The following is a 24,406-nucleotide window of genomic DNA, read 5'->3' as shown; positions in this document are numbered from 1 at the left end:
CTTTTGCACAGGAAATACTTCATTTTAAGAATGTGCTTAAAAGGGTAATTCAGCGTGTTAACCTAGAACTTATTTTCCTGCTGGAAGATCAAGATACTAAGTTATCCTTATTTACCTGATTCCATTAAGTTTATTCAGTACATATCAGAATTGCTTTTCCTGGTATTCAGTTATATATTCTGAAGACCTAATTTCTAATGAGGCTTCTAACCACTACTAGAAGAAGTTTTTAGTAAAGGTTTCTTTTGGGAATAGTGAATTAATAACCTTTAGTAAAGTACTACCTCAAAAACTAAAAGGTTAAGGTAAGAATCACACTGCAGTCTGAGACCAGATGCAGTTTTCAAATAATGCATCTTGTACACCACAGGAACAATTTTGAAGAACTGTTTTTCCAAGAAGAATCAGTACCTTAAGACTCCCCTCCCTCCTCAGGACACATATGCTTCCTATGCCTCAAGCCTTCATAAGAAAGTGATATCAACTTTGAGAAGAATGCAACTTTTCATAATCAAGAGACTTACCAATGAAGGGTCAAGGTAGCTGTGTGTGGCTGACCAGGTATGTGGACCAATTAAGCTGTACAATGGAAACTGCTGATGGGGACTGTATACTGGAGGTAAGTAAAAGGATGTTGTGTAACGCTGCTGCGTGTAGAGGTTCATATCCAGAGGTCTATATCCATTCTTTGGCAAAAATGTGTTTATAGCTATTGCCTTTGCTTTTATCCTTGCCTGCAAAGGAAATTAGATTATTTATTACAGCAGCCTGTCAAATTGAATCAGGATGGTTCAAACTAGCAGCTCTCAAACTTTTTCTGGACACTTGGCAGTCACTGTTTTCTCCTTCAGGGAAGGCAGAACAGCTGAATGCTTCCCTGCTGGCCTGATGCTGGGATGGATATACCACTGCCAGAAAGGAGGAAAAGGAGAAGTAAAAAGGCATGCACTACATTTCAATACCCATCTCCAGGTTAAATGGCTGCTGAGATTGGACCACAAGTTTACATTAGAAAACAGTGAGCCCCACAAAAAAACAGAACATGTGCACACATGCCCCCCAAAAACCATAAAGCTCCATTTACCTTAATCGGTTTTCCTTGGAAAGTTTTCACTTCTTCTCTAAGGTATCTATAAGCCTTTAAAAAAGTAATTTTACAATTTGTCAAATATAGTTTAAACAAAGGAAACTTACGTTTTGACAGGTTAATCCTAACAATAATTCTTGAAGTGTCTGCTAATGTCAGATTATAGAAAACCCCCATATGTAATCTGCATTCAGCAAGATTTAAGTCGTCATTGCAGAACTGCCTCGGTAGCTTTAAAGCAATATTTTAATTCTTATGATTGAAGCATTTCAATGTGTAATCCAAAATATCGATGTTCTTAAAAAAAATTATAGCTTTGGCCAGGAAGCCAGGATATGTAAAGACGACAAAACTCTTACAGGGTTATATTTAATTGTACTGATAACTGGGTATTAGGCTAAGGGGAAACATTACTGGTTTTAGAGGTTTGGGTATTTTTAATCTGTTACACATTTGTAATACCGCTTTTGACCTGTCAATCCACCCCCATGCCACCTTTATTTACTGTTATATTCCAAAATGCTTAAAGAAAATATCAGTGTTACCTGCTGTGCATCAGCTTCTGATTCAAATGTGATGAACCAATTGTCATTATAGGCAAACTCACAGTTAATAAATTTAGGCAAATTATCTCCTTTGAAAAGTGCTTCAACCTCCTGAGGAAAGTTGTTTTGATAAGAAAGGAGAGAAAAGGGTGGGAGGAAAAAAATGGATGGACAGAAGAAAACATCAATTTAAGGTGCAGAACTCTGGAATTCCAGGTAGGAACAATAAAAAGCACTTTCAGGCTTACAAAACAGAACAGAGAACTTCAGAACACCTGCAGTACCATTAGCTCTCTCTAATCTCCCTGCTAGCTAGAAGGAATGCAAACAAGCATCTAAGGCCATACTGCAAGTAGGAGTTGCCTGTTCCCGTTAAACCTGGGGAGATAAGACACACTTAGGCCATAGAGACACACTTAGATATTTTCTGCACTTGATGCCAATTTCTTCCGTTCCCAAAACCATGAAGCCACACAAAAACCTATGGGAGAGGAAAACCCCACCCTTTCAGCAGAAACCTGGAGATATACTTGAGTTAAAGTGTCTACATCTTACATTACTTTGAAAGCAATCGGCTAGTTTCTATAGAAAAATCCACACCTTGGAATTTATATTTGTTTTAATCATTTGCATATTGTTTACTTTTCCAGAGTTGAGGCGAGCAGCATCAAAAAAGCAATGCAACTTGGGAGGCCTTACAGTATTTTGAAACTTCACTGCTTAAATAAAGCCTAACCATGCTATGCCAGAAAACTTATCCCATTAAATCTGTTATAGATTTTCCACTCTGACAAATTTAAACACAACGTATAAAACACTTCACTTCAGAACACCTCTTTTGAAAATCAAGACTCGGAACTTTATTGTTAAGCATTTAGAAGTGACCACCCAGTGCAAATATATCCAACCTGACAAACTGATGACAAAAAAATCCATAATATGGAAAGGTAGGCAGCCTTTGAAAGGTTACATGTCATTTAGAAAGCTAAAAGCAGCTGATATTTTTAAGCTATGTAGATAGCATATCTACCTTCTCTCCATTTCATTTTAGCATTGTTTCATGCTCCTGTTTACTAAAGCCACCTACTTCATTATAATTTTTAATCTCCAGTACTTTTTATTTTTGTATGAAGACTATCAAGAAAGGCAACTCTTTCAGAATCTTTATTCTTCTCTGTAAAATTAAAGAGGGGAAATTAAAATATCTCCCCATCATCAGGGATCTATGCCTTCTCCTTTCTAAAAATTCAATATTGTTTAATCTACGGGCCAAACATTTGTTGGGGTTTTTTTTGGTGGGTTCCCCCCTCGTCCCAGTCTTTCTATTAGTCATAGTCCCAGCTACATCAGAGTTGCACTGAATATCTTTCAAAGAATTAAGTTCTCCACTCTTGCACTCATTCCACAATCCAGTAGAGTTCCTTAGCAACTTGTTGACAGCTTACACTCAGCATTAAGGAAATGCTTGCAAAGTTTAAGTACTTTACCCTAACAAGATTCAAGGTGCAGCAGTGCATTTTCCTGCTAAGACTTACCTTCCCTCATCTTTGTTTGCTATTTATCCAAGGAGTTGAGTGCTAAGTGCATGTGGATAAGCCAGAGTACAGGATAATTACGGTATCTCTACCAAACACAGCATTGCCAGTTTTTCCGCCCTCCGCAGAACTACAGGTTTTACCACAGTCTTCCTATAAGTGACATACTTCTATCAAATATATTTATTATCCAAACATCTGCAATAGACTAAGATTTAGAAACTAGCAATGAAGAAATGTGATATGCTTCTTGAAATCTGGAAGAAATCTAACTTCCAAATCCTAAGGGAAAAGCATTTTTTACTGAACAATTAAACACTTACTTCAATGGGGGTAGATTCAGGTACTTCACGTAAAATCACAATGCAGCGATTCTGATTTGGCCTAACTTTTTCTCCCTTCTCATCCACTTGGACCAAAGGCAACGCTAAGAGAGAAAAAGCGAAAATGTATTTTAGCTGTCAGCAATCATAATAGCTTTGCACATGGAAAGATGCTGTGGATACAGTTTTACAATGCAAAGCTTTTTGTGCTAAGCAAAATATTTTTGAACATTAAGAAACAAGCAGAAGATGACTGAGGATATTTCAGACATATGAAACTGAGTAGACATGTTCCTTAATCTCCACAGTTGTCATGGGTTTAGCTGGGATAGAGTTAATTTTCTTCACTGCAGCTGCCATAGTGCTGCGCTTTGGACTTAGCATGAAAACAATGTTGAGATAACACACAGATGTTTTGGTTGTTGCTGGGTAGTGCTTGTACTAGTCAAGGACTTTTCCAGCTTCCCATGCTCTGCCGGGTGCACAAGAAGCTGGGGGAGGGGGGTACAGCTAAGGGCTGATTCAAACTGACAAAAGGGATATTCCATATAATGTAACGTCATGCCCAGTATGTTACTGGGATGGGCTGGCCGGGGAGGGGGGAAGCAATCGCAGCTCGGGGACGGGCAGCGTTGGTCGGCGGGTGGTGAGCGGTTGTACTGTTTGTGTTTGTTTCTTTTTCCATTTTATCATATTATCATTATTATCATAATCATTATTATAATTATTATTATTTTTATTGAAGTTATTGAATTTCAGAATTGAAATTCAGAATTGAATATTGAGATATGTGCTTATCTCAACCCACAAGTTCTTTTGCTTCTTCCAATTCTCTTCCCCATCCCACAGGGGTGGGGGAAGTGAGCGAGCAGCTGCGTGGTGTTTAATTGCCAAATGAGGCTGAACCACGACAACACTCTTCCTACTCTTCCAGCCTGGAAAATCCCAACTCATTAGGCTTTTTATTCTAAGGCACACATTGAGTCATGCTCTTTTTTGATCCTTACCTTAGTGGTGACGTCCAGTAGCCTTTCCTGAGAGTTTAAACTCACATTACTCTCATTTACACAGATCATTACTCAATACCTCAAATGTGAAGCAGCTTTGATAAAACTGCAGTCCTATAATTGTGGTGGTCTACACTAGAAGCTGTTTGCTCTATTTAATGCTTTACAGAAGAGGATGGCCTTTTATTGCAATACATAAAAAAAGGAAGAGATTGAAAATCTGGATTAATAGCCCTACAGCAATAACCAAAATGCTTTCTGGCATTGAGGGATTGTTACTTACATCTCAGCACTTCAACAATCAAATCCATATCAGTACTGAGTTTCTTGACATGATCAAGATTCGCTACTGTCATTATTGGCACATACTGATCACTGTCCATCTGTGATATAAGGTACATGTCACTGGCAAGATTTTCTCTGTTGGGAGAGAAAAAAATGGGGAAGTGTCACAGATATAACTTTTGGCAATAAACTTGAGACAAAAAACTCATCACATAGAAGGCAGATTCCTATACCCAGTTTTGTTTTCAGCATTTTCACCAATCCCCCAGACCATTCACCAATATATTTCACTTCCTAGAAAACATGAAAATGTCTTTTTTCCTTCATTGAACAGTACTGGCATCTTCCTGTTCAGTTAGTACATAACCCCCACAAACATGTAATATTTTTAGGAGTTCATTACTTCAAATGACCACGGACTGTAACTGGTTATGCAGGAGTATACCAATTAGGAATTGTTCTGGGTTATTAAGAAGTGTGCTTAGGATGTTTTTATTTAGACACAAGCACTGAGAGTAATTAAATACACGTAAACTGCTCTGATGGTCTTGCATCAGTCTACACTGAACATGTATGATTCAGAGGTCCTAATTTTTTTTAAAATGATCCTTAACTTAAAATATCAAGGGATCTACATATGCACATACAAAATCCTGGTTTGTATCAACGCGAATTTAATTTTTTTAGGTTAAACAAAGCTTAAACAGCTTAAGCTACTCAAGTTTTAATTTGTAAAAAACCCAGTAACAGTCAAAAGTTCACCTGGTCTGTTGTTGCTTGTGACTGCTCTCACTTCTAAACAATATTTGCTAGTTTATGTTTTAGGCCCAGAAGTTTCATGTAAGCTTTAAGAGGTGCATCAATACATCACTCTGGAATTTGTGTGTTACTTCCCCCAAATTCTCACCCGTCCCACTCAGTTTTAAGTGCCAGCTGTGAAATAGTAATACACAGCCCAAGTTAGGTACTGGATCTTTAGTTATCCTCAAATTTGCTACATTTAGGCATGTACATACCTAGATAAGCAGAATTCCAGTGTTTTTTTCAGTAATTCTCGTAAATCTTCCTGACCTTCTGGCTGCAACTGTTCGTTTCCACCTAATTAAAATACTTAAGTTTAAATTTAGTTCTGCTATATTACACAATAGAGATTTTAATCAAGTCATCACATCTATTACTGGCTCTATAACTAGTAGCAAATTTTCAAATTCAGTAAGTGTTCATTGTGTATTAGTTCACCACCCACAAAAATTGCACAGGAACACTTTAAGAGAAAAAACATCTGACTTCACTTGTTAACCTCTGCTCGCTCTCCAAATACACAAAAATATGAAGCAGTTTTAGAAGAACAGCTACAAACATCTCAGAGTAAATACTGAACTGATTTAACTCAACTATCTGTCTTCCAGTCTTAGAAAGCTAAACAATTTCTAGCTGACCAAACCCTGACTAATGCAGCTGACTAATACAGCAACCAAGCAGTGTAGCAGTGTAATGGAGGTACTTCATACTTCCGGCCTCACTCTAAATTCCCAATACACTAATTCAGAAAAGAGAGTTTCAAAAACATAGTTATGAAATATCAGCAGATATCCAATCAATTAACAACAGATGTGTGATCAATTAACAATCTCTTGGTTAAGAGGGAGAAATTGATTTTTTCCTTCTGCCTGGAAATTTAAAAATTATCACATGGAACACACTAATTTCATGTTCATTTTAGTTCAGACCCAATGTACTACAGTCAGTAGAGGGTAAACTAATTGTGTCAGTGGGAGAACTCTTTGAAGATCACAAGTTTAGTGTGGCTTTTAGAGATTTACAAAACATTTAGTAACATGTTACATACTTGTAAATTAGTTTTTTTAAAAACAATATTTCACACCAACTATTACCCTCTATACCCTTCCCTTCTTCAGTAACTTTCATCCTTTTCTTCAGCTCTCCTTAACCTTTCTTCTTCCTAAAGCAACTTCTAATTTCCTCCCACCGTTTTGTCCTTCGTGTTCTATTCTGATGTAGATAATGCCAACACCTGAGAAATACACATATCATGTACTAACCACTATTTCCCTTCCCCATCTCCTCTTTCTTCCTTGTCCGAAACCTAGCAAGGACCAAAATTATATGCATTTTTAAAACACTTAAAAAAAATAAATATCAGGTTTCAGAGTTGGGACCACCTTGTTACTCTTCATTAAGTGGAATAGATCCGACCTGCTGTTCAGCTGCTTTGCAACACTACTTGACTCTTGTTAAAAGTTAACTATTCTGGGCACATAAAGGACATGCTGACAAGTTCTAACACTAAGCAGAGGAACACTGTTCCCTTCTAGAGCGCTAGGCACCATCAATACAATTTTTTATTTGCCAGTTAGTTATTTAATATTCCCCAACAGTACGTTTAAGCAGAAGGGTCAAAGAGAAATTTCTGTTTTCAACACAAGCAAGGATGATGCCACAACTGCGTCTCATTTCAGTTTTCTTGATTTCCAACTATTATGGACGCCATACTAGTCATTTTGAATACATGTTATAAAATCAGCTAAGCACGATGAACAAGGAGCAGACCTCTCATGAATCTCAGGAAACACCCAGCACATTTTCTTGTCTTTCCCATCCCTCATTTCAGTTCAAGTTGTAATCCTACATGCATCTTGCAGACCTTCTGTCCCTTTCATAAAATATAAGCATGGCTGAATCTCTATTCTAGTTTCCAGAAGCTTCTTAAAATATGCCATCTGGTATACACTACAGCTACTAACAGTTGCACTGAAAAAAATCATGAGAGTTCATTAAAAAAGAATGCGAAGTAGTCAGACTAAATTGTTGCTTATTTTAGCATTTTAAGTACAAGTCTGATCTTTCAACACATTAACATTACTACTTAAGATACAAATGGTATGTGAATTTTACCTTAGCACCTGACAACTAGAAAAATGCAGCTCTAGTAGATGTCTAGATGTAAGCACCTACACTAGGGACTTGCATTCAGAATAACCATCAGAAAACAATATACAGTTATATCCAGAACTGATCGATTCTGTGCAGTATCTCATAAGGTCTGTCCTCAAACAGGAGACTGGTTTCCCAATATGTCTAAGCCTGAGAGCAAGAGAAACAGGATTTTCTGGGGTCTGTTTATAGAATGCATGTATTGAACAACAAAAGTGGTGTAGGTTTTAGTGTTGTTTTTTTTAAATGGATGCTCACTGTTCAACTGAAAAAATATTTTCTTTTTTTAAACCAGGTCCAAGTAAATATCAGCTTTCTCTTACCTGTCTGGGTGGTTTCATGCATAGACTCATACTCAGAATGATCGAGAGCCAAAGGGTTCATATCTGTCTGGTCTGACACTGAAACAGCTGGTGACGGCTCCTGCAGCTCTGTCAGCACTGCGTTCTGATGCTTTTTGTCGCCATCACCGTTGGCATCCAGTCCTGCAGCAGAGATGACAAACACACTCGAAAAGCATTCCTTCTATGCACAGTAACACCATAGCTAAAACTAAATCCAAGGTAAAGATGCTTACATATTTGCATTCGTTCTTAACAGGAACAGCAACAGCTAGAAATTTTTACTCATACCTTCTTTACAAGAATCTGGAGGTTGGTCAGGTATTTCTTCCCACGTTTTGCTCACGCTACCATCAGTGGCACCACTTGCTTCCAAGTGTAACATATGATTTCCCCACACCTTTGCATTAGGATTTAACTCAGAAACCTTGGTTGACTCCTACAAAAAGAAATTTCTGTGATTATGCACTTTGTGGATGCATAGCACGCATCCGTGCGTGTATACGTACAGTTGCAAACAACAGTATCAGATGTACAACTCAAGACTGTATTGTCAATTTTTTTTTCACATCTGAATATTTTAACTGAATTGCCATCCCGTAATCATTTCAGGTATAAAAACAACTGAATTGCGCAGCCCCGAATTCATTTCCCTGATTAAGCATCACTTGAAGAGGCTGCTAAGCAAAGCAAACTACAAACATTTCATTCTTCACCTTTGACAGACTAACTCAACATGTACTTGTCCTAGGCTTCAGGCAGTTTTCTAATATACATGTCAACTCAATGTTGATTATATTGTTATTGTATCTGTTTCTGCAAAATAACATTTAAAAAAAATGAGAAAATACAAAAGCACAGGGGTTAGGGTTTTTTTTACTTACATAAAAATATAACAGTTTTAAAGAAGCATTATGGCAAGTCAAAAACAATGAGATATGCATGACAGCTTCTCTCATTACTTCAGGAGAAAAAAAACCAGAAAAATCAACAAAAACTTAGGTTAGTTTTCCCCTAGGCAGGACAAAAATAATGAATTACCAGATGCAGTTAAATGATCTTAGGCCAATCTCCTTTAACCTGGATTGGAAATGGACACATTTAGTGGTCATATATGGTTATATATAGCCATTATAGAAATGGTTCTATTTGTGCTTCAGAAAAATTGCTCTCTGCAGTGCCAACATCTACAATTCTTTTTTTGATAGTAACATGAGACAGTTCTCTTCTTTTGCTAATGTTTGAGCAAAATGTATCAGGTTGTTCCATACCCAGAATAGCTTTGGTGGTGTTTTAATATGATGATTATACTAGGAAAGGGTATTGCTCATGATAACACATACTAAAAAAAGCTTATTAAAATTTGTTTTGTGAATTTAAGGATGCTAGGAACATTACAGAGTTTAAGACAGGCACTTCAAAACTCTGAAGCTTTGATTACTCTGAAACATGTGCACTCAGATAGTCATTATCATACTGCATAGAAAACACATCCAGAATGTAAAGAGATCTAAGGAATCTCAACTTAAAACATATCTACTGAATGACAGAGAAGACTTGTAAGAAGTGGAAGTGTTTGACATAACTACTTGAGTAGTAAAGATTCAGAGATGACAGCAAGTTCCATCAGTTTCCATTTTTAATACAAAAAGTTCCCCCAGGAAATCGCAAACTTAGCCTCTAGTCCAATCCACCGCCGGCACTGCAACTGCTGGGCAAGGTCAGAGCAGCTGCTGTAACGCAGTCAGGGTGGAGAACAATACTAAGCATTGGCTCTGCTCAGCGGGAAGGAAGAGGAGCAGCAGCTGCCACAGGTTGGCTTTGTTTCTTTCTTACCCCAGCTAGCCAAGATCCACTCTAGCTCATTCCCCATGCTTCCCCTGCAGTCACTCCTTTCTACAGCACTTCAGAAGATCACCTCCAGAAGTGAGCAAAAGGTTTCCTAATTGCTACCAAGCAAGAACTTTAAGATTTCAGGAAATCCACAAAACATTTCATCCTATATGAAGGTAAAGAGCGCTATTAACAGTCTGTAGAAAGTTTCCCTTCCACATACTGAAGTATTCATCTCAAGTTCACCTAGAATTGAAAAATCTGCAATCAAGATATTTTGTCCAATGTTTAAACTTTCACACAACGTAAGCAGAACGAAAAAGAACAAAAAATATATTAATATTTAGCAACATTTTGAACTATTACATTCTGTATAGCATTTGGTTTTGCAAAGGAAAGAGAGAGTGGCCAGCTTCAGGACAAAATAACATATGCTATATTTAACTATCTAATGAAACCACAGTTTGACTTGGCTTATTCCAGTTCCTAGCTTCAGCTTTAACATCAAATCACTTCTGCAAAATACTTACAAATTTGTCTTTATCTTGCCATTCCCAAGTACCAACATTTTCTGGTGCTAGCAGCTGACAGTGGTATCCTTCTACTGCATATGAAGCACCTGTTAAATCCTCGGGTTCGTTCTGGAAGTTTTCACTAACTATATATAGTCTGTCATTCTTCATGGTAGTGTTAGAAATTGTATTATTCCATAAAAATCCCATCAGATATTCACCATTACCAGCAGTAACGGTGTCAGAAAATAGCTGATTTGTCCAATCAGCATTGCCAGTCTGAAGACTGATGACATGTGACCACATTTCAACTAGGGGATTTTGTCTGTCCAGTTCATAGGAGTGCTCTCGGTCACTTGATACGTCTTCCATCAGATCCAATACACACCGCTCACTGCCTTGCTGAAATCCTGCAGCACCAGGAGAGACACCATGTATTTCATAGGAAGGAGTAGCAGCATATTTGTCTACCTGCTTTGGGTCAACAAAAACTCCAAGCTCTTTGTCTGAGAAAATCTTGTGATCTGATTGCATCTGTTCCCAACCTGTGGTCAAGTCATTCATTTGAGTATTTAATACGTAACTGGTGTTTTTCAGTTCAGTAGTCTTGGCTTCTAACTGCTTTGAATTCCCCACTGTAAAAACTTCTAGACTCCCCACTGACTTACTAAAACCAGGGAGGTTCTCCTCCTCTGAGTGGATGCTGACACACTGTTTTACTTCACCATCCTGAAGATTACATTCATTTACATCACCCACACTTTTTTCATGAGTTTCTGATCCTACTTCAGTAAAAGGCCCAACAGAAACTTGGGTGTTCCTGACCTCTGGCTCTGGACTGGTGCAGTAACATAACTCAGGCTCTTCTGCTGGTTTATCACACACATACGAACATGAATTCTGACACAATGAAGGTAAACAGTTATGGGCTTTATGTAAGAGATTCCTGACATCTTCCAGGTTTTGAGTGTCATCTATCAGTTTTACACTCTTGTACACACAATTGTCCAAAGCTACCGGGACAGTGGAGTTAGAGTAAGTATTCTGATTGTGAGTCAAGCATTTATTGCAGTTTAAGATGTTTTTATCACGATCAAAGTTAGCATCCAAATTCAGTTTTACATTTTCTGCCTTGTTATCGATTGTCTCATTTAGGTGGACATGAAATTTCATCTGTTTTACAGATTCTGCTACATCCCCAGCTATTTTGGTTGAGTCAGTCCCTGCATTCCATTGATTTTCCACTGCATGGAAGAAACATACATCCTGTTGCTCATCTTGTCTACAGTTCACGTCCATTTTATTCATATCCTCATGTTGCACAGGCAGAGAAGAGACACTGGTTTCATTATCTGAATTTGAATATTTGCATACTTTACCTTTATTCCCTGGTGACTCTTGAGAAATCTGAGTTTCTAGGCTGTTGTCTTTTAGGAACATCTCATCTGTGCTTGTGTTACATAGTTCATGAGATGAAGTGCCATCACTTACCCATGATTGAGTTCTGCTCAAGCTACCAGCTTCCTCAAGCATGTCACCTTTTAGCTCAATGATACTCACACAGACATCTTCCTCCATGCCACTATGGTTTGCAACCTCAGTTGATGTCTTGTTTTCAGTGCAACCCTTAATTTGAGTTTGAAAATCAGAACTTTCTTCCAAGTTTTTGTGCATTTCAGTCATATTCAAAGCTTCAAAGCTATGCAAAACTGTACCTATGCATTTTTCTTTATCTTTCAAGAATTCTTCCAAAATGCTGTGATGTTCACTAGAGTCAGGTGCAAACGTTTGGTTACCACCATACATTCTTTGAAATGTTCTCTTGTTCACGTTTGAGTTTGCTTCACTTTGCAGCTTTAGGAAGCAGCCTTCTTCAGTAAGTTTTTCTACACATTGACTCACCACAAAAGAATCATTGTCCATTTCATGTAACTCTAATGATAATTTAAAGTTACCCTCCATATTCTCCACCATCTGTTCAGTATTTATTTTCCTTTCAACACTTGAGGGATGCCTACTTAAACCAAACGGTACAATCTCAGAATCATGACTTCCCTCAATTTTTCCTGAATTACGTACTCCACTGTCTAACAATACATTGGGAACACAATCACTGTTCTTCATGTGTTCTGAATTAGGGCTGTATCGGTCCTCTTCAGCAGCATCCACAAATTTTACAGAATCACAAACTCTGTGAAGTGATTCATTCCAACTGACAGCATTACCTATGGTATGTACCTCCTCTTGCACATTCTCAGGGACAACTTCATCCTCTACTTTTGCTCTTAAGCCATCTGTTACTGTACCATCAGTATTTAAGCCATGCACCTGACACCTGTTGGCCAGTAAGTTATCATAAGAGGATTGGACGTTTATGATACAATATTCCTTTGTTTCCTTCTTCTGCATGTTTGACCTATCCTTTTTTTTATCCTCAAACAGTTCTTTCTGTGAATTAAACTTAGCTTCCACTTGTGCTGATTGCTGCACTGGAAATTCCTCACCAGTGTTTAGAGGTCGTGCCATGCTGCACATTCCTTCATCAGTAACAGCTGAGTTATCTACGTCTGCTGCAGTCTCTTCATACACAGTAGCTGGCACCTCTTCATCCCCTTTCAGATCTTCAACATCTACAACACAAATACTGTAAAACTCCCTATCTTTTATATTTTGTCTGTTGTCTACATCAAGATAGGAAAACGTTGGAGATATCGCTCTATGTGAACTTGGAACTTTTGGTAGGCTGTCACCCCTGCTGTCTTCAACGTTTACTGCTGTTTCATTCTGCCTTGAATGGTCACATGTAACTGCGTAATCATCCAGAAAATGTCTATTTAAGGCAATTTCACCCTGTAAGCCTTTGTCTAGGATGTCTGGTACATGTAAAATAGAAATACGATCAAACAAGCAATGTTCTTCTAAAGCTACACTTTCATTATTAATATTACTATTAATGTTTTCTGTATTGTTCATGTGCTGACTATTGCTATTAGATTTTTTAGGTACTCTTTTTTTAATAACCCTATCTTTCTTTTCTTCACTTTTCTGCAGATTTCCATATGTACCAGAGACCTTCAGGAAGTGACTAAAGGAATTAAAGAAGGCAAAAGGTCTGTCATATGTTCTCCTAGAGCTCTCACAAGAAGTATTGTCCATGCTTTTGTATGACGGATATTTTGCTTTTCTATCCCAGAACCCAGATTTAGAATTTGACGCTGTGCAATCATCACTACGAATGCGTTCAATGCCGACTATCACAGCTGCCCCATTAACCGTCCTTCCCACTGTATGCAGATCCCGGTTTTCCACAGTTCCTAAAATTGAAGATAAAGTTTTACTTATCCTTGACTCTGGTGCTTCCTCTTCCACAGATTTTTCTAACAAGCCAGTTTTCTCCTCATTCGTGCTGTAACTCAATTCTTTACTGAAGCAGCAGCCCATGTTTAATAAGTAGTGTCAGAGGAGACTTCTCATTGCAAATCACCTTCCTCTATACACTACACTAACTTTCTACTGCTGCTGAGGAGACAAGCCAACACCCAGCTGCCAAAAATAGCACACTTAAAAACCATGCAGGGGTTCATATGTCATTGCCACTCAAAGTCCAAATCCCAGTTGCTGAGCAATGTTTTAGTATTTCATCATATGCACTGTAATATTCAAGCCAAATAATTCTCCTAATGAGATTACAGTCTGTTTACAAGCATTACCAAGTCTTATGAACTCCCATTGTTTAATTTCCTGAAGTTAGTTTCCTTCATCAGGTCATTAAAATATTTAAATGACATCCTTCACAGCGTCCATTGCTGCCAAAAAAGGGCTTGCCTTCATATTTAATACAACTCCTGCTTTCTACAAGGGTAACTGCACTCCGGCTTCACATGTTTTAATCTGATTTGAAAACTAAACTAGAGGAAGGTATTAGATCAAACACATTTTGGACTAATTTCTCCTTTTCCTCCCTTCCCCCAGAGCTGAACCTAGACCAAGATTACTTTAGGAAAAACAAGCTAAAGATAGATAAGACCTCATGTATTCCATTGAGCGGTCATTGTACATTATCAGAAGCTAATTCTGCTCCAAGTCTTTTTTTTTAATTTGTTATCTGCATCCAAAAAAGAATACATAATCCCTCAGTGACTTACAGCACTGGAAGGGGCCTCACAATCATCTAGCCATCTCTGGTACTGTGGCAGGATTAATTATACTTAACCTCCAAAAAATCTGCATATTCTTTTACAAAAAAAACTTGGATGGATTTAAAAGGTAGTTTGACAAAATGCTACTTCTTCCAAAAGTCTGTCCTCAGTGTAAGTTTTATTTGTTGTATGCAAACTGACTTCTTTCTGACTTTGACAGCAAAGAACATCTTTCTACACAGGTATTTACATATTGGAATACTTCTATTACAGTAAGTCCCTTTACTTGCTAAAAAAGTGGTTGTGTTTCTTCAAAAATAAAAACCCAATAAAAGCTGAAAGTACCCAGCAATCTTTTCTGCTCTAAAGCAGAGCTGCTTTTATTTGCCTTTGCATAACATTACATCACTCAGAGCTCCTATCAAATCCACTGCTACTATTTCATATTTGGTCCCCATCCGTCAGAGAGCTTGCAGACTGTACCACTACAGCACTGCTCTACTCCGCTACTTAAAAGATACCAAAACCACAGATGAAATTAAGACAACAGACCTTTGAACTCTATTTCAAATGTTCGTCCAGCTGTACATTGAACTGAATGCTATTTTTCAATTGGTTGTGTACCTTATGGCAAGTTTAATCAAGATGTACCTGAACTATGAGTTTTAAGTTAGCCTGGCAACTTGCCTTCATTGTATTCATACAGCAGTATACAGGGGTACTAAGGCTAAGTAAAGCAGTTGCCTTTCAACTAACTAGTAAGAGATCTGTTTTAATTTCTACTGTAAACTATACTTGCAGGGTAACGGATGCTTAACAGAGATCCATGCTCCACTATTCCACTATCTTTTTTTTTTTGCATGGCTGTCATTGTGACTTTTTACAGCTGCTTTCATGGCAAGTCACATAGCCTACAAAAGGCCTAAGACACAATTCAGTCATACCTATGTTGTCTATAAGGTCCCCATCACCACACTCCAAGATTTCTGCTTTGTTTCCAAAATTCCAAGGGAAAACCAACATCTTTAAAAGATAAGCCCAGAGTCCCTTTTTCTTTTCCATCTCCTTCACTTATTTTACTACTGACAGAAAATCTACTACTATCAACGTAGATAAATAATACGCTTAATAAATTAAGCATCAGTTCATCTTTTACTCATTCATACCTAGTCGGCAGACTAAGTTCACACCTGTTTAGAGTAATGAACCCAAAGAGAAGCAAGCATTTTTGGTTGCTGTTGTCTCCTGAAGATTGAGGAAAAAAATTATGCTGGACTGAACCACAGTAAGCAGAACCGAGCTGGATTAAAATCAGGCAGAAGAGAATATAAAAAAACCTCCTGCTATCCGAAACCATTCACAATAACAACTTGCAAGTACAAGGTACTGAGCAAGTGCAGAAGCACTCCAGAAATTCAAATGTTTCACTTTAGTCTGCACTGCAGTCACTATGAAGCACTCATGCAGTAACAGTAGCAGAGTTCACATTTAGCAACCTAAAACAGTCTAGAGGTGAACCTCTCTACCTTATACAGCATGAAATGCTTCTGTCCTGTGAAGCCTTTGCAAGGTATTTGAATATTTAGAGTCATTTCTTATTCTACTTCTCTTTATAAATACTCTATGTAACACAAAAAAGTGCAAAGCCGTAACGTAGTTGCCAATGTAGCAGCTTCTCCCTAGACAAGTATTCTGCTCATAGGACAAATGAATCACAAAAAAGTAACGTGCTTTAGATTCTTAAACACAGGTTACCATATATTTAAATGTCATAGAAATTTAAATACCATAGGCAGACTCAGATTTGTATACATGAGAGAATCGCATTGGCTAACTTTCAGAGGAAACCTCCTATTTACCACTAATCCTTTGACCATAAAAAAACCACTGTTTAATTGGCCAGGGAATACATCCCCTCCTCAGCAAGTCTGCTTTTAAATTGCAAAGAAACAAAAGAGGAAGACTACCATGTTCCCCATGCAGCTTATCCAACACCTGAAGCCTCAAAGTGCCTGCAGATATATTGTTCTTAAGGATAGGAAGTCTGATGCATCATTGCTGCCATCTGCTGCATTTTTTTTAATTCTCCCATGGGAGAAAGTTATTCAACATGCTTGGATCCAGGCTTAAAGCTATGCCAAGTGACTCCTCCTCTTTAGCATTCCCTGGAACCAAGTACAGGGAAAGGGGGAGGGAGTTACTTTTAATAGTTTTTTTGAAGAAATGCCATGAGTAAACAATTCAACTGTTTTTAATGTCACATAAAGTCACAATAATACTTGCAAAGTTTACAACTATTCAGAAGACTCCCTTGTCAGGTAAACAAATAGCAAGATTTTTCCCCTCTGTTACTTAACCATTACTAATGACGTGCTTTCTAGAGAGGAACTAAGTGCCTTTAAGAGACAGACCAGGGCAAAGTCCACCTTTTCAGTGCCTTAACAAACACTTCTGCTATCAACTACTGGGGAGAAAATGGGTGAAGCAGTTCAGGCAAATAGAAACTCCTTCTAGTCTTCCCATACTCCTCTTATGTGAAAAGGCACATTTTGTACTTGTTCCTTTGGTTTTATCTAAGAGTTCCAGAGATAATTTCTATTTTTAAGCATCTATAGTGAACATTCATTAAGGCACATTTCTCAATATTGCTTATTGTGGGATTGCCATTAAAAAAAAATCCCAGCAACATAAATTTAAGCAGAAAATGCCACACTTCTGTTACATCACCTTAGGTTGGTTGTTTAACTTCCAAGACTCCTTTGGCTAAGCTAAACACCACCACCTGACTTGAAAAGCACTTCAAAACTAACAGAATTTGTGCTCTGCCACTTCAGAACCCAGCTCAGCTGGGGGCTGGGTTTTGTTTATTTTGGTTTTATCCTTTACACATATATATTTTGGTTCTGGTATATTTCTTATTTACTCAAAGCCTAAATATGTTTTACCTCTCCATGAAATGAAGCTGCTCTGAAGCAGCACTTACATAACTTTAACAATTTTTTAAATAATTTAATAAAGTTTCCTGCACACACCTATGCAGAAAACAAGAAGTCAACCTGCTTATTAACAGGAGTATACCTATCCATCTACTTTCATGTCTACATGTACCTATTCCCTGCCAAAGAGTAAGGGTTTACCCCATATATAGTCTATTAGACCTATGTTTTAAAATATATTCTACCTTTAAAGTTAGAACAGCTCAAGTTAAAACAGTCCTCACAACCTTCTGACATCTACCTTTATTTATCCTTTTTCAATAATAAAGTCATGCAATCATAACCAGTCCTGAAGAAACAGTAATTAACCTGCACTCCCAGGCCATACCCGATGTCATGCCCACTGCCAGTTAAGTGAAAGAGCGGCATCACAGCAGACATCATTAACATCACTACTGCAGGCTTTTGGAAACAGCTGGTCAGATTGCTTAACCTTCCCTCCAATATATCAAGGTTAAATGGACCACTAAAAGTTTAAATACACATTTTACACATTTAAGCAATTAAACATGAGCATTAAAAGTCATCTACATGTGCAAAACTATTCAACACTTTTCTTATGGTCTAAATCTACAATAATGGGACAGAAAGAGAACGCTGAGCAGCATTGATTCCTCAGGAGGCTGATATCGCACGTGTTCAGTTTAAGGTCTAATCCTCCCATCTCTCATTCAATAATTCAAGAGATTAATAGCTTTAAACATCACCTACATGTTATACAAACTGCTACTTAACTCTCAGTTGGCACACAACATATGTAATACTGCGTATAGTCAAATGATCTATACCGAATTGTCACTAAACTGTTACACAGGCTCCTATATTAAACTAGTAAATCTAATTTCCTCAGTCCCTTTTTATTCTGTGAGGCTTATTCTTGAATGGGTTGCAAAAGATTTTTGAAGACCGTAACCTAGCAACTCTAAGCCCAAGACATCCTTTCACATTACCCCCATGAAAAGTTTTAGGAAGTACAATTAAGTCTCATCTGAAGCTTTCTGACTTGCTATCTTTCTTCTGCTTGGAACTAACAACATAACTGAACTCTATTTACAGTACCTATAAGCACTGACAAAAACCAGCATACCACATTGGTTTGAATTCCCATTAACAGAAGCCCATGGCAGCACCTGATAATTATTCAGCTAGAGAGAGAATGGGTGATGCTCAGATCTCCATCGGACAGCAAGTTTAGATGGCCTCATGCTATTATCTTCCACCGGAACATACCAACATTTGGAGAACCTGTTGCCACTTGATGAGAATAGTCCCGTCTAAATTTAATTTCAAATTTCTAGATCAGGTTTTTGATTCAGTCAAAGAAAATTCTTTGGTCCTTGGAAAGTGCTCTGAGAGGGCACACATTCGGGTGTGGGCATGGCAGGGGAAGAGTTTAGGATCAATGAGCAAGGAAAAAGACCATGCCTTCAGCACTAAAAATTAATTAAGTCCTGTCTGGCAGAGACAGGTCATATAAACTACCTGCACCATGGGATTTGGGTCTTGGCCTCTTCCCTCAGAGAGTAACATTGGATTTCTAGCAGCAGTGTGTTACTGATCAGAAAGGAAACAGAAGTGAGTCAAAAGGGAGTGAAACATTTCTTAAACACTGAGTTTCCTGGATCCAGTCTGACAATGGTTTTGTCAGAAAGAGTAGCTGTCAATCAGGATACAAAAAAACTCCAATGACAGATGTCACCTAAAGTGACAAAGCCTAATTCTAGGTTAAAAAAAAGCTGGAGGTACCAGCATATTTACCTCCCAAATTTATCAAAGCTAAGAATTTGCCACTATATTCTAAGTTATTTATCTCCAACTCTTAAGTGTAAGCTACTATTAACAAGAAATTTATGGGGATCCTCAAGTGGCCAACTTCCTTCAATCAACTTGTGTGCAAGACTACGGAAATTCTGCTGTTAGGTGCTACTAAAATCAGCCAAATTCAAGAGCAGCTGTTGTTGGAAATGAACTATACTAGGCTAATCTACATTAGGCATTAAATAGCAGTTTTGTAGCTACTTCAAGGCAGAAGAAATTCCTTTGGCTCCATCACTGTGAGGTTAAGCCTTAAAAACTGTTAGTGAACAAGTGACCTGTGTAACAGTAACATAAGCAACCCTGGAAAGTGATTTCTGAAGGGTTCCATCACAACATCAGAACTTTTAATTCAGTCACTACTGACTATCTGTTCAACATTACTAACAGCAGAACATGCATTAGGTTTGCTCCTGCCAAAGAAAAACTGACTCAAGTCATAGTTAGGAAAATTTATTTGTTGTTAATATTTAAAGATAAAGTACTTGATCCTAGTCATTCAGAATTAAGACTAGCATACAGGGAGTTATTCTTCCAGGATCTACAGAGGTGTATCAAAATTTCCAGCAGAAATTCTACAACTTTCCTCCTGCATTGCCACAAAAGCACTTGGACTAGGTATCACCAGATCCTAGTAGAGCAGCATAGCCAAAATAGCTAGGGAACGTAATTCAAATTTCTTTTAAGTCTGTTTAAAAAAAACCAGAGGGAGTCCTAGAAATCTCCCTAGATACCATGGCCCCATACCAGACAGACACTGAAGTAGGGACCCCCCACAGATACAAATCTCTATGCAGTCTAGCCCTCTGATCTCAAAATAATTAAGACACACAAGAAACAGTAGGTGGTTTTCAGTTAACCTGAAGCATGTACTTGCTAAATGCAATTGAGTCAGGACTTCAGAAGTTTATACCCTTCCTATCACATTTTTGGAAAGATGAAAATGTCTTAATGATTTTAGTTGGCTCACTTCTTCCTGTAGTCCATGAAGTCTTCCCTCAAACTATAGCCTTGTTCCCCAGACTTGCAAGTCCCAAAGCGCTAGCAAAATACACTCATGCAGACACACCATTATGGAAGGGACCACCTTGAACACAACACTTAACAGCATACATTGGCGATGATTTTCAAACAAAATTACCTTCTGATGCTGTGCATGTAAAGAGTACGATACCAGTATAATGTAAAAAAGCTTAATAAGCTACAGATCTCAGCTTTTTGGAATGGAATATTCAGCAAAGGAAAAGCTTTAATCTCAAAAGAATTAGTTATTTGAAATGCAGCATTACAGCGCTATGGATACATTCCAAGGTATCCAATTTGGCATTAGTCTCCTCTACTAAAGAAAAGAGTAGATAAGGTTTTCTAGAACTGAAAGAAATTATTACTCTTTCTCCAAATATGTATTAAAGAATAGAAATTAAGATTTAGATCTAAGTTTACATGCAGTTTAATAAAAATTCTAGTTTGCCAAATTAAAAGAACCAGCCTCAATATGAAGACTAATCAAACCACCTTTAATACTAATGCACCTGTTGAAATTGCACTGACAGTTCCAAGCTTTTGAAGCAAATCTGCAAGAGCCTCTTACCCAAGCTTACCCACTGGTTTCTTGGAATTAATGACTTGAGTACAGGACAAAAAAAATCAAAAGCTCAACTTTCAAAAGTATGGCACAAAAGTAGGTTCAACTTTTTTCTCTGCTGTCAAATAGACAAAATTCACATCTGTGAATGCTGTAAAACAGCAGGAGAGAAGCCAGAATATCAAATTTTTTTTTTTTTTTTAAAAAAAAGGGGGGGGAACAACACACGACAAAAAAACCCAGCAGCTTGCTTAGAAAAGAAAAGCTCAAGTTTAGTGTTTTTCAAAATGCTCCTTAGTGCTTGCTGCAAGGTTAGGCTGAAGCTGCAGGCATCTGCTGCTTAGCATAGCACAGGCTAAGTTCCTGGCAGATCATGCACTGAAACCAAACCCTTCAAGATGTCCCAAGAGGAAATATTTCTCTCAATATACATTTAACATTCAAAGATTGAACTATAATATTATGAGTAGAGCTTACACACAAATCCAGTATTCAATCTTCTTGAAAACATATGTAACATTTACTGCAACATATACACACAGTACTATCTGCTGCATGATCTGCCAAAAGCATCCCATAAAGCAACTTACTGGGTCCTGCACAGTAGCACAGAAGCAGCAGCACGTGCCATTTGGCAGAACTGCCTAAGCAAAATTCCTGTTACAGAAGGCAATTTCCTATTTGTAGGGGTTTGTCCTTTTTTCAATTACAGATATACGCCAAGTGCATTTCCTGCATTTTTCTCAGATGCTAATGTGTGAGCTACAACTTAACTCAAGATTTGCAATACAATTCCTGCATAGCCTAAAAAGCCCTGTACAAACTGTTGTAACTTGCAGTGTATTTACATCTCCTGTAGGGCTAAAGAAAAGTTGAGTCTCTTACTCAGTGTGGAGAATTAGCCACCTTCAATAGTCCTGTTTTAGCATTTTATGTTGCAATGCTACCAGCCAACTGTCTTCTAAAATATTCTGAGATACAATTTTGATTAAGACATAGTAAAAAATTTGTTTCATGCAACACTTACACCAGGGAAATACGTAATTATAATACTTACTAGATGAGAACCGTCTTTAACTTCTTGCACTTGCTGCACCTGCGGTTCAGCCACAACTTTAGTGTCCTGATCAGAAGTCATGAGCTGTCTGCTTTTTGGCTGCTCAGAGAGAACTTTACTGGTCACCTTTGTAAGCTGCAGAAATAGGAAGACAAAAGATTCTGTAAGTGGTTGTTGAAATTCCTGAGAACTCACAGCCATTCCAGATGTGCCATGCTGATTCAGACCAAAGGTCCAAAGAACTTCCACACAACATGGTCGGGATTATGCATTCTGAGAAAACGTTATGGCAGAAGGCAAGGATAAAGCCATCTTGCAGATACGCTCAGCACCCAGGCGCTGGCTGCCTTGGGAGTGCAGATGAACACTTGCCACATCACCTGGCAGGGAAATTCCACTGGGAAAGTTTCACTTGATTCTCACCTTAATTTTTCAGATTGGATTTCAAACCTGACTTCTTTGTACCACCTGGTAGACTTAATTTATTAAGAAGTATTCAGTCACAAAAAAACCTTTGTCTTCAACTACCCTGACAGTCACTTAATCTTGGCAAATTTTAAGCAGCATGTTACAACAGTTCTGCTAGATTAGTAATGCTCAACATGTTTTTCTCCATCATCCTAAAATGTTGTTTTATTTGATTAGACAAGCAAACTGAGCACAGTTGAAAGTCTGACAGCAATTTCGCTTTGAAATTTGATGCTATTATTTAGTACTGTTTAAAAACAAAACATAAAAACCAAACCCAAAGCTGGTCTCAAAAAAAAAAAAGGAAAAGCTCATTTAAAGCATGAAGTCTCAGAAAGTAAACATTGGGATATAAAATCAGGGTATTTTAATTTTTCTTTTCTAAAAGAACTATGAGCAATTTTAATATGCTTAAATTACTTATTCATGTGGAAATTCTAATACTGCATCTGTAACAGTGTGAGCAATTTATTGCCTTCAAGTTGGTGACACCAAACTTCAGGGTGAGATTCTCTACAATCTCCTTAAAAAAGAAAGTAAAGATTTGCAGCACATGGAGGGTAATGGTATGATTCCATTCTTTAGCAGCATAAGCTCCTTCTTGGAGTCAAGATACCCTAAAGACTAGTGTTAAAAAAGCATTTTTTTTCCAGTCTATGTCATTATTGTCTTCCATGGAATCTTCTCTACACTATATTTTGAAATGGACAAAAGCAAGAGCCTTTCATACAAATGATTGAATACCCTCCAAAATTTTAAAATAAAACTGACATTCACCTACAAACTGATTCAAGTGTCTGTATGATGGGATTATAGAGAAGGTAAGATATTTTGCACACACAGCTGATGAAAAAATATATTCACATTCCCAACAGGATGAAATATTCAGCTAGATGAACAGTTGCTTTTCACTTCATGCTATTGATGTAAAGTCAGCATGAAAAACATGTTTTTGAAAGAAACACATGCACTGTGTCACTGTTCTATTCACAGGATTTTTTTATTCATAACACCCTGCCTCTCATCTTGGGACAGGAAGTATTTAAGTGAGGGAGAAATGACACAGACAAAAAAAACACAAGAAAAAAATTTACTGCCCTTCACATACAGTGTTACACACACAAGAGCATACACAGAGTCTACATGGCAGAAAGTTTAGAATTCATTCAGGGAGTTTGTATTTTATAAAATAACCAAAAATCATCCTCAGGATGAAAGCAATTTTTCAAAAGTATTCTATAGCTAGACTCTGTGTTGCTCAAACCCACACATGGGAAGCTGTGTGGACATCAAAGCTGTGGAAGGTATCTAAACTTCTTGGAGAATGCTTCTGCCAATATTTTTTAAATAAATTGGTTTTAGCCTTTTAAAATATTGCATTAATATTTTTCTAAAGAGAGCACAAGACTTCTTACACATTGTATCATTGTATATAATCTCCACTGCTGTTCATTACTAACCTTGAGCATGCACATTACTCCAGATTCACAAGCTAAAGACAAATGTGTTTCAGTCAGCAACAATGTTATCTAGCCAGCATTTTGATCCCCAAATCAATGCCACGGTACTTCTTTGCATCCCTCTGTCACTTGCTTATCTTACATGTTCCCATTCCCTTCTAGGATCAGCCCGTGCCCACTCACACTGCAATCTCTTCCATCCTCTGGTACATGGTGCTAGCACCAGTACTTTATATATCTATGGATTGTGGAAGGAAACCAGCTAAGATCATGTGAGTGTAACAAACAAGAGTAAAGTTCCACCACACATATGTCCTTTAAAGCATTTGCTGACTAGCCATCAAGCACAAAATATTCAGATAAATCATTAATTTCTGCTGAGGGTAGACAAGTTGTTAGCCAACTTGATAGATAACACGTGACTGCAACGTGCACATTGCAACTTCAAATTTCTTGGGCAAGC

General features: G+C 37.7%; 1 protein-coding gene across 1 annotated transcript in view; it reads right to left on the bottom strand.

Moving 5' to 3' along the window:
- Positions 1-24,406, bottom strand: part of LARP4B (La ribonucleoprotein 4B) — a 57,481-nt gene that overhangs the window by 16,639 nt on the left and 16,436 nt on the right. Inside the window, exons 2-10 of the mRNA XM_064444998.1 lie at positions 22,016-22,150; positions 8,370-8,517; positions 8,061-8,222; positions 5,799-5,880; positions 4,781-4,917; positions 3,491-3,594; positions 1,633-1,743; positions 1,085-1,138; positions 525-734 (exon numbers count right to left, since the gene is read on the bottom strand). Of these exons, the coding sequence (XP_064301068.1) occupies positions 525-734; positions 1,085-1,138; positions 1,633-1,743; positions 3,491-3,594; positions 4,781-4,917; positions 5,799-5,880; positions 8,061-8,222; positions 8,370-8,517; positions 22,016-22,096 (1,089 nt within the window). The 5' untranslated portion in view covers positions 22,097-22,150. The remainder of the gene's footprint in view (positions 1-524; positions 735-1,084; positions 1,139-1,632; positions 1,744-3,490; positions 3,595-4,780; positions 4,918-5,798; positions 5,881-8,060; positions 8,223-8,369; positions 8,518-22,015; positions 22,151-24,406) is intronic.

This window comes from Phalacrocorax carbo, chromosome 2, assembly GCF_963921805.1.
Source record: "Phalacrocorax carbo chromosome 2, bPhaCar2.1, whole genome shotgun sequence".
In the NCBI taxonomy this organism is placed as follows: domain Eukaryota; kingdom Metazoa; phylum Chordata; class Aves; order Suliformes; family Phalacrocoracidae; genus Phalacrocorax; species Phalacrocorax carbo.
Note: the sequence above shows the minus strand (reverse complement) of the source record. Positions and strands in the feature narration are given on the sequence as shown.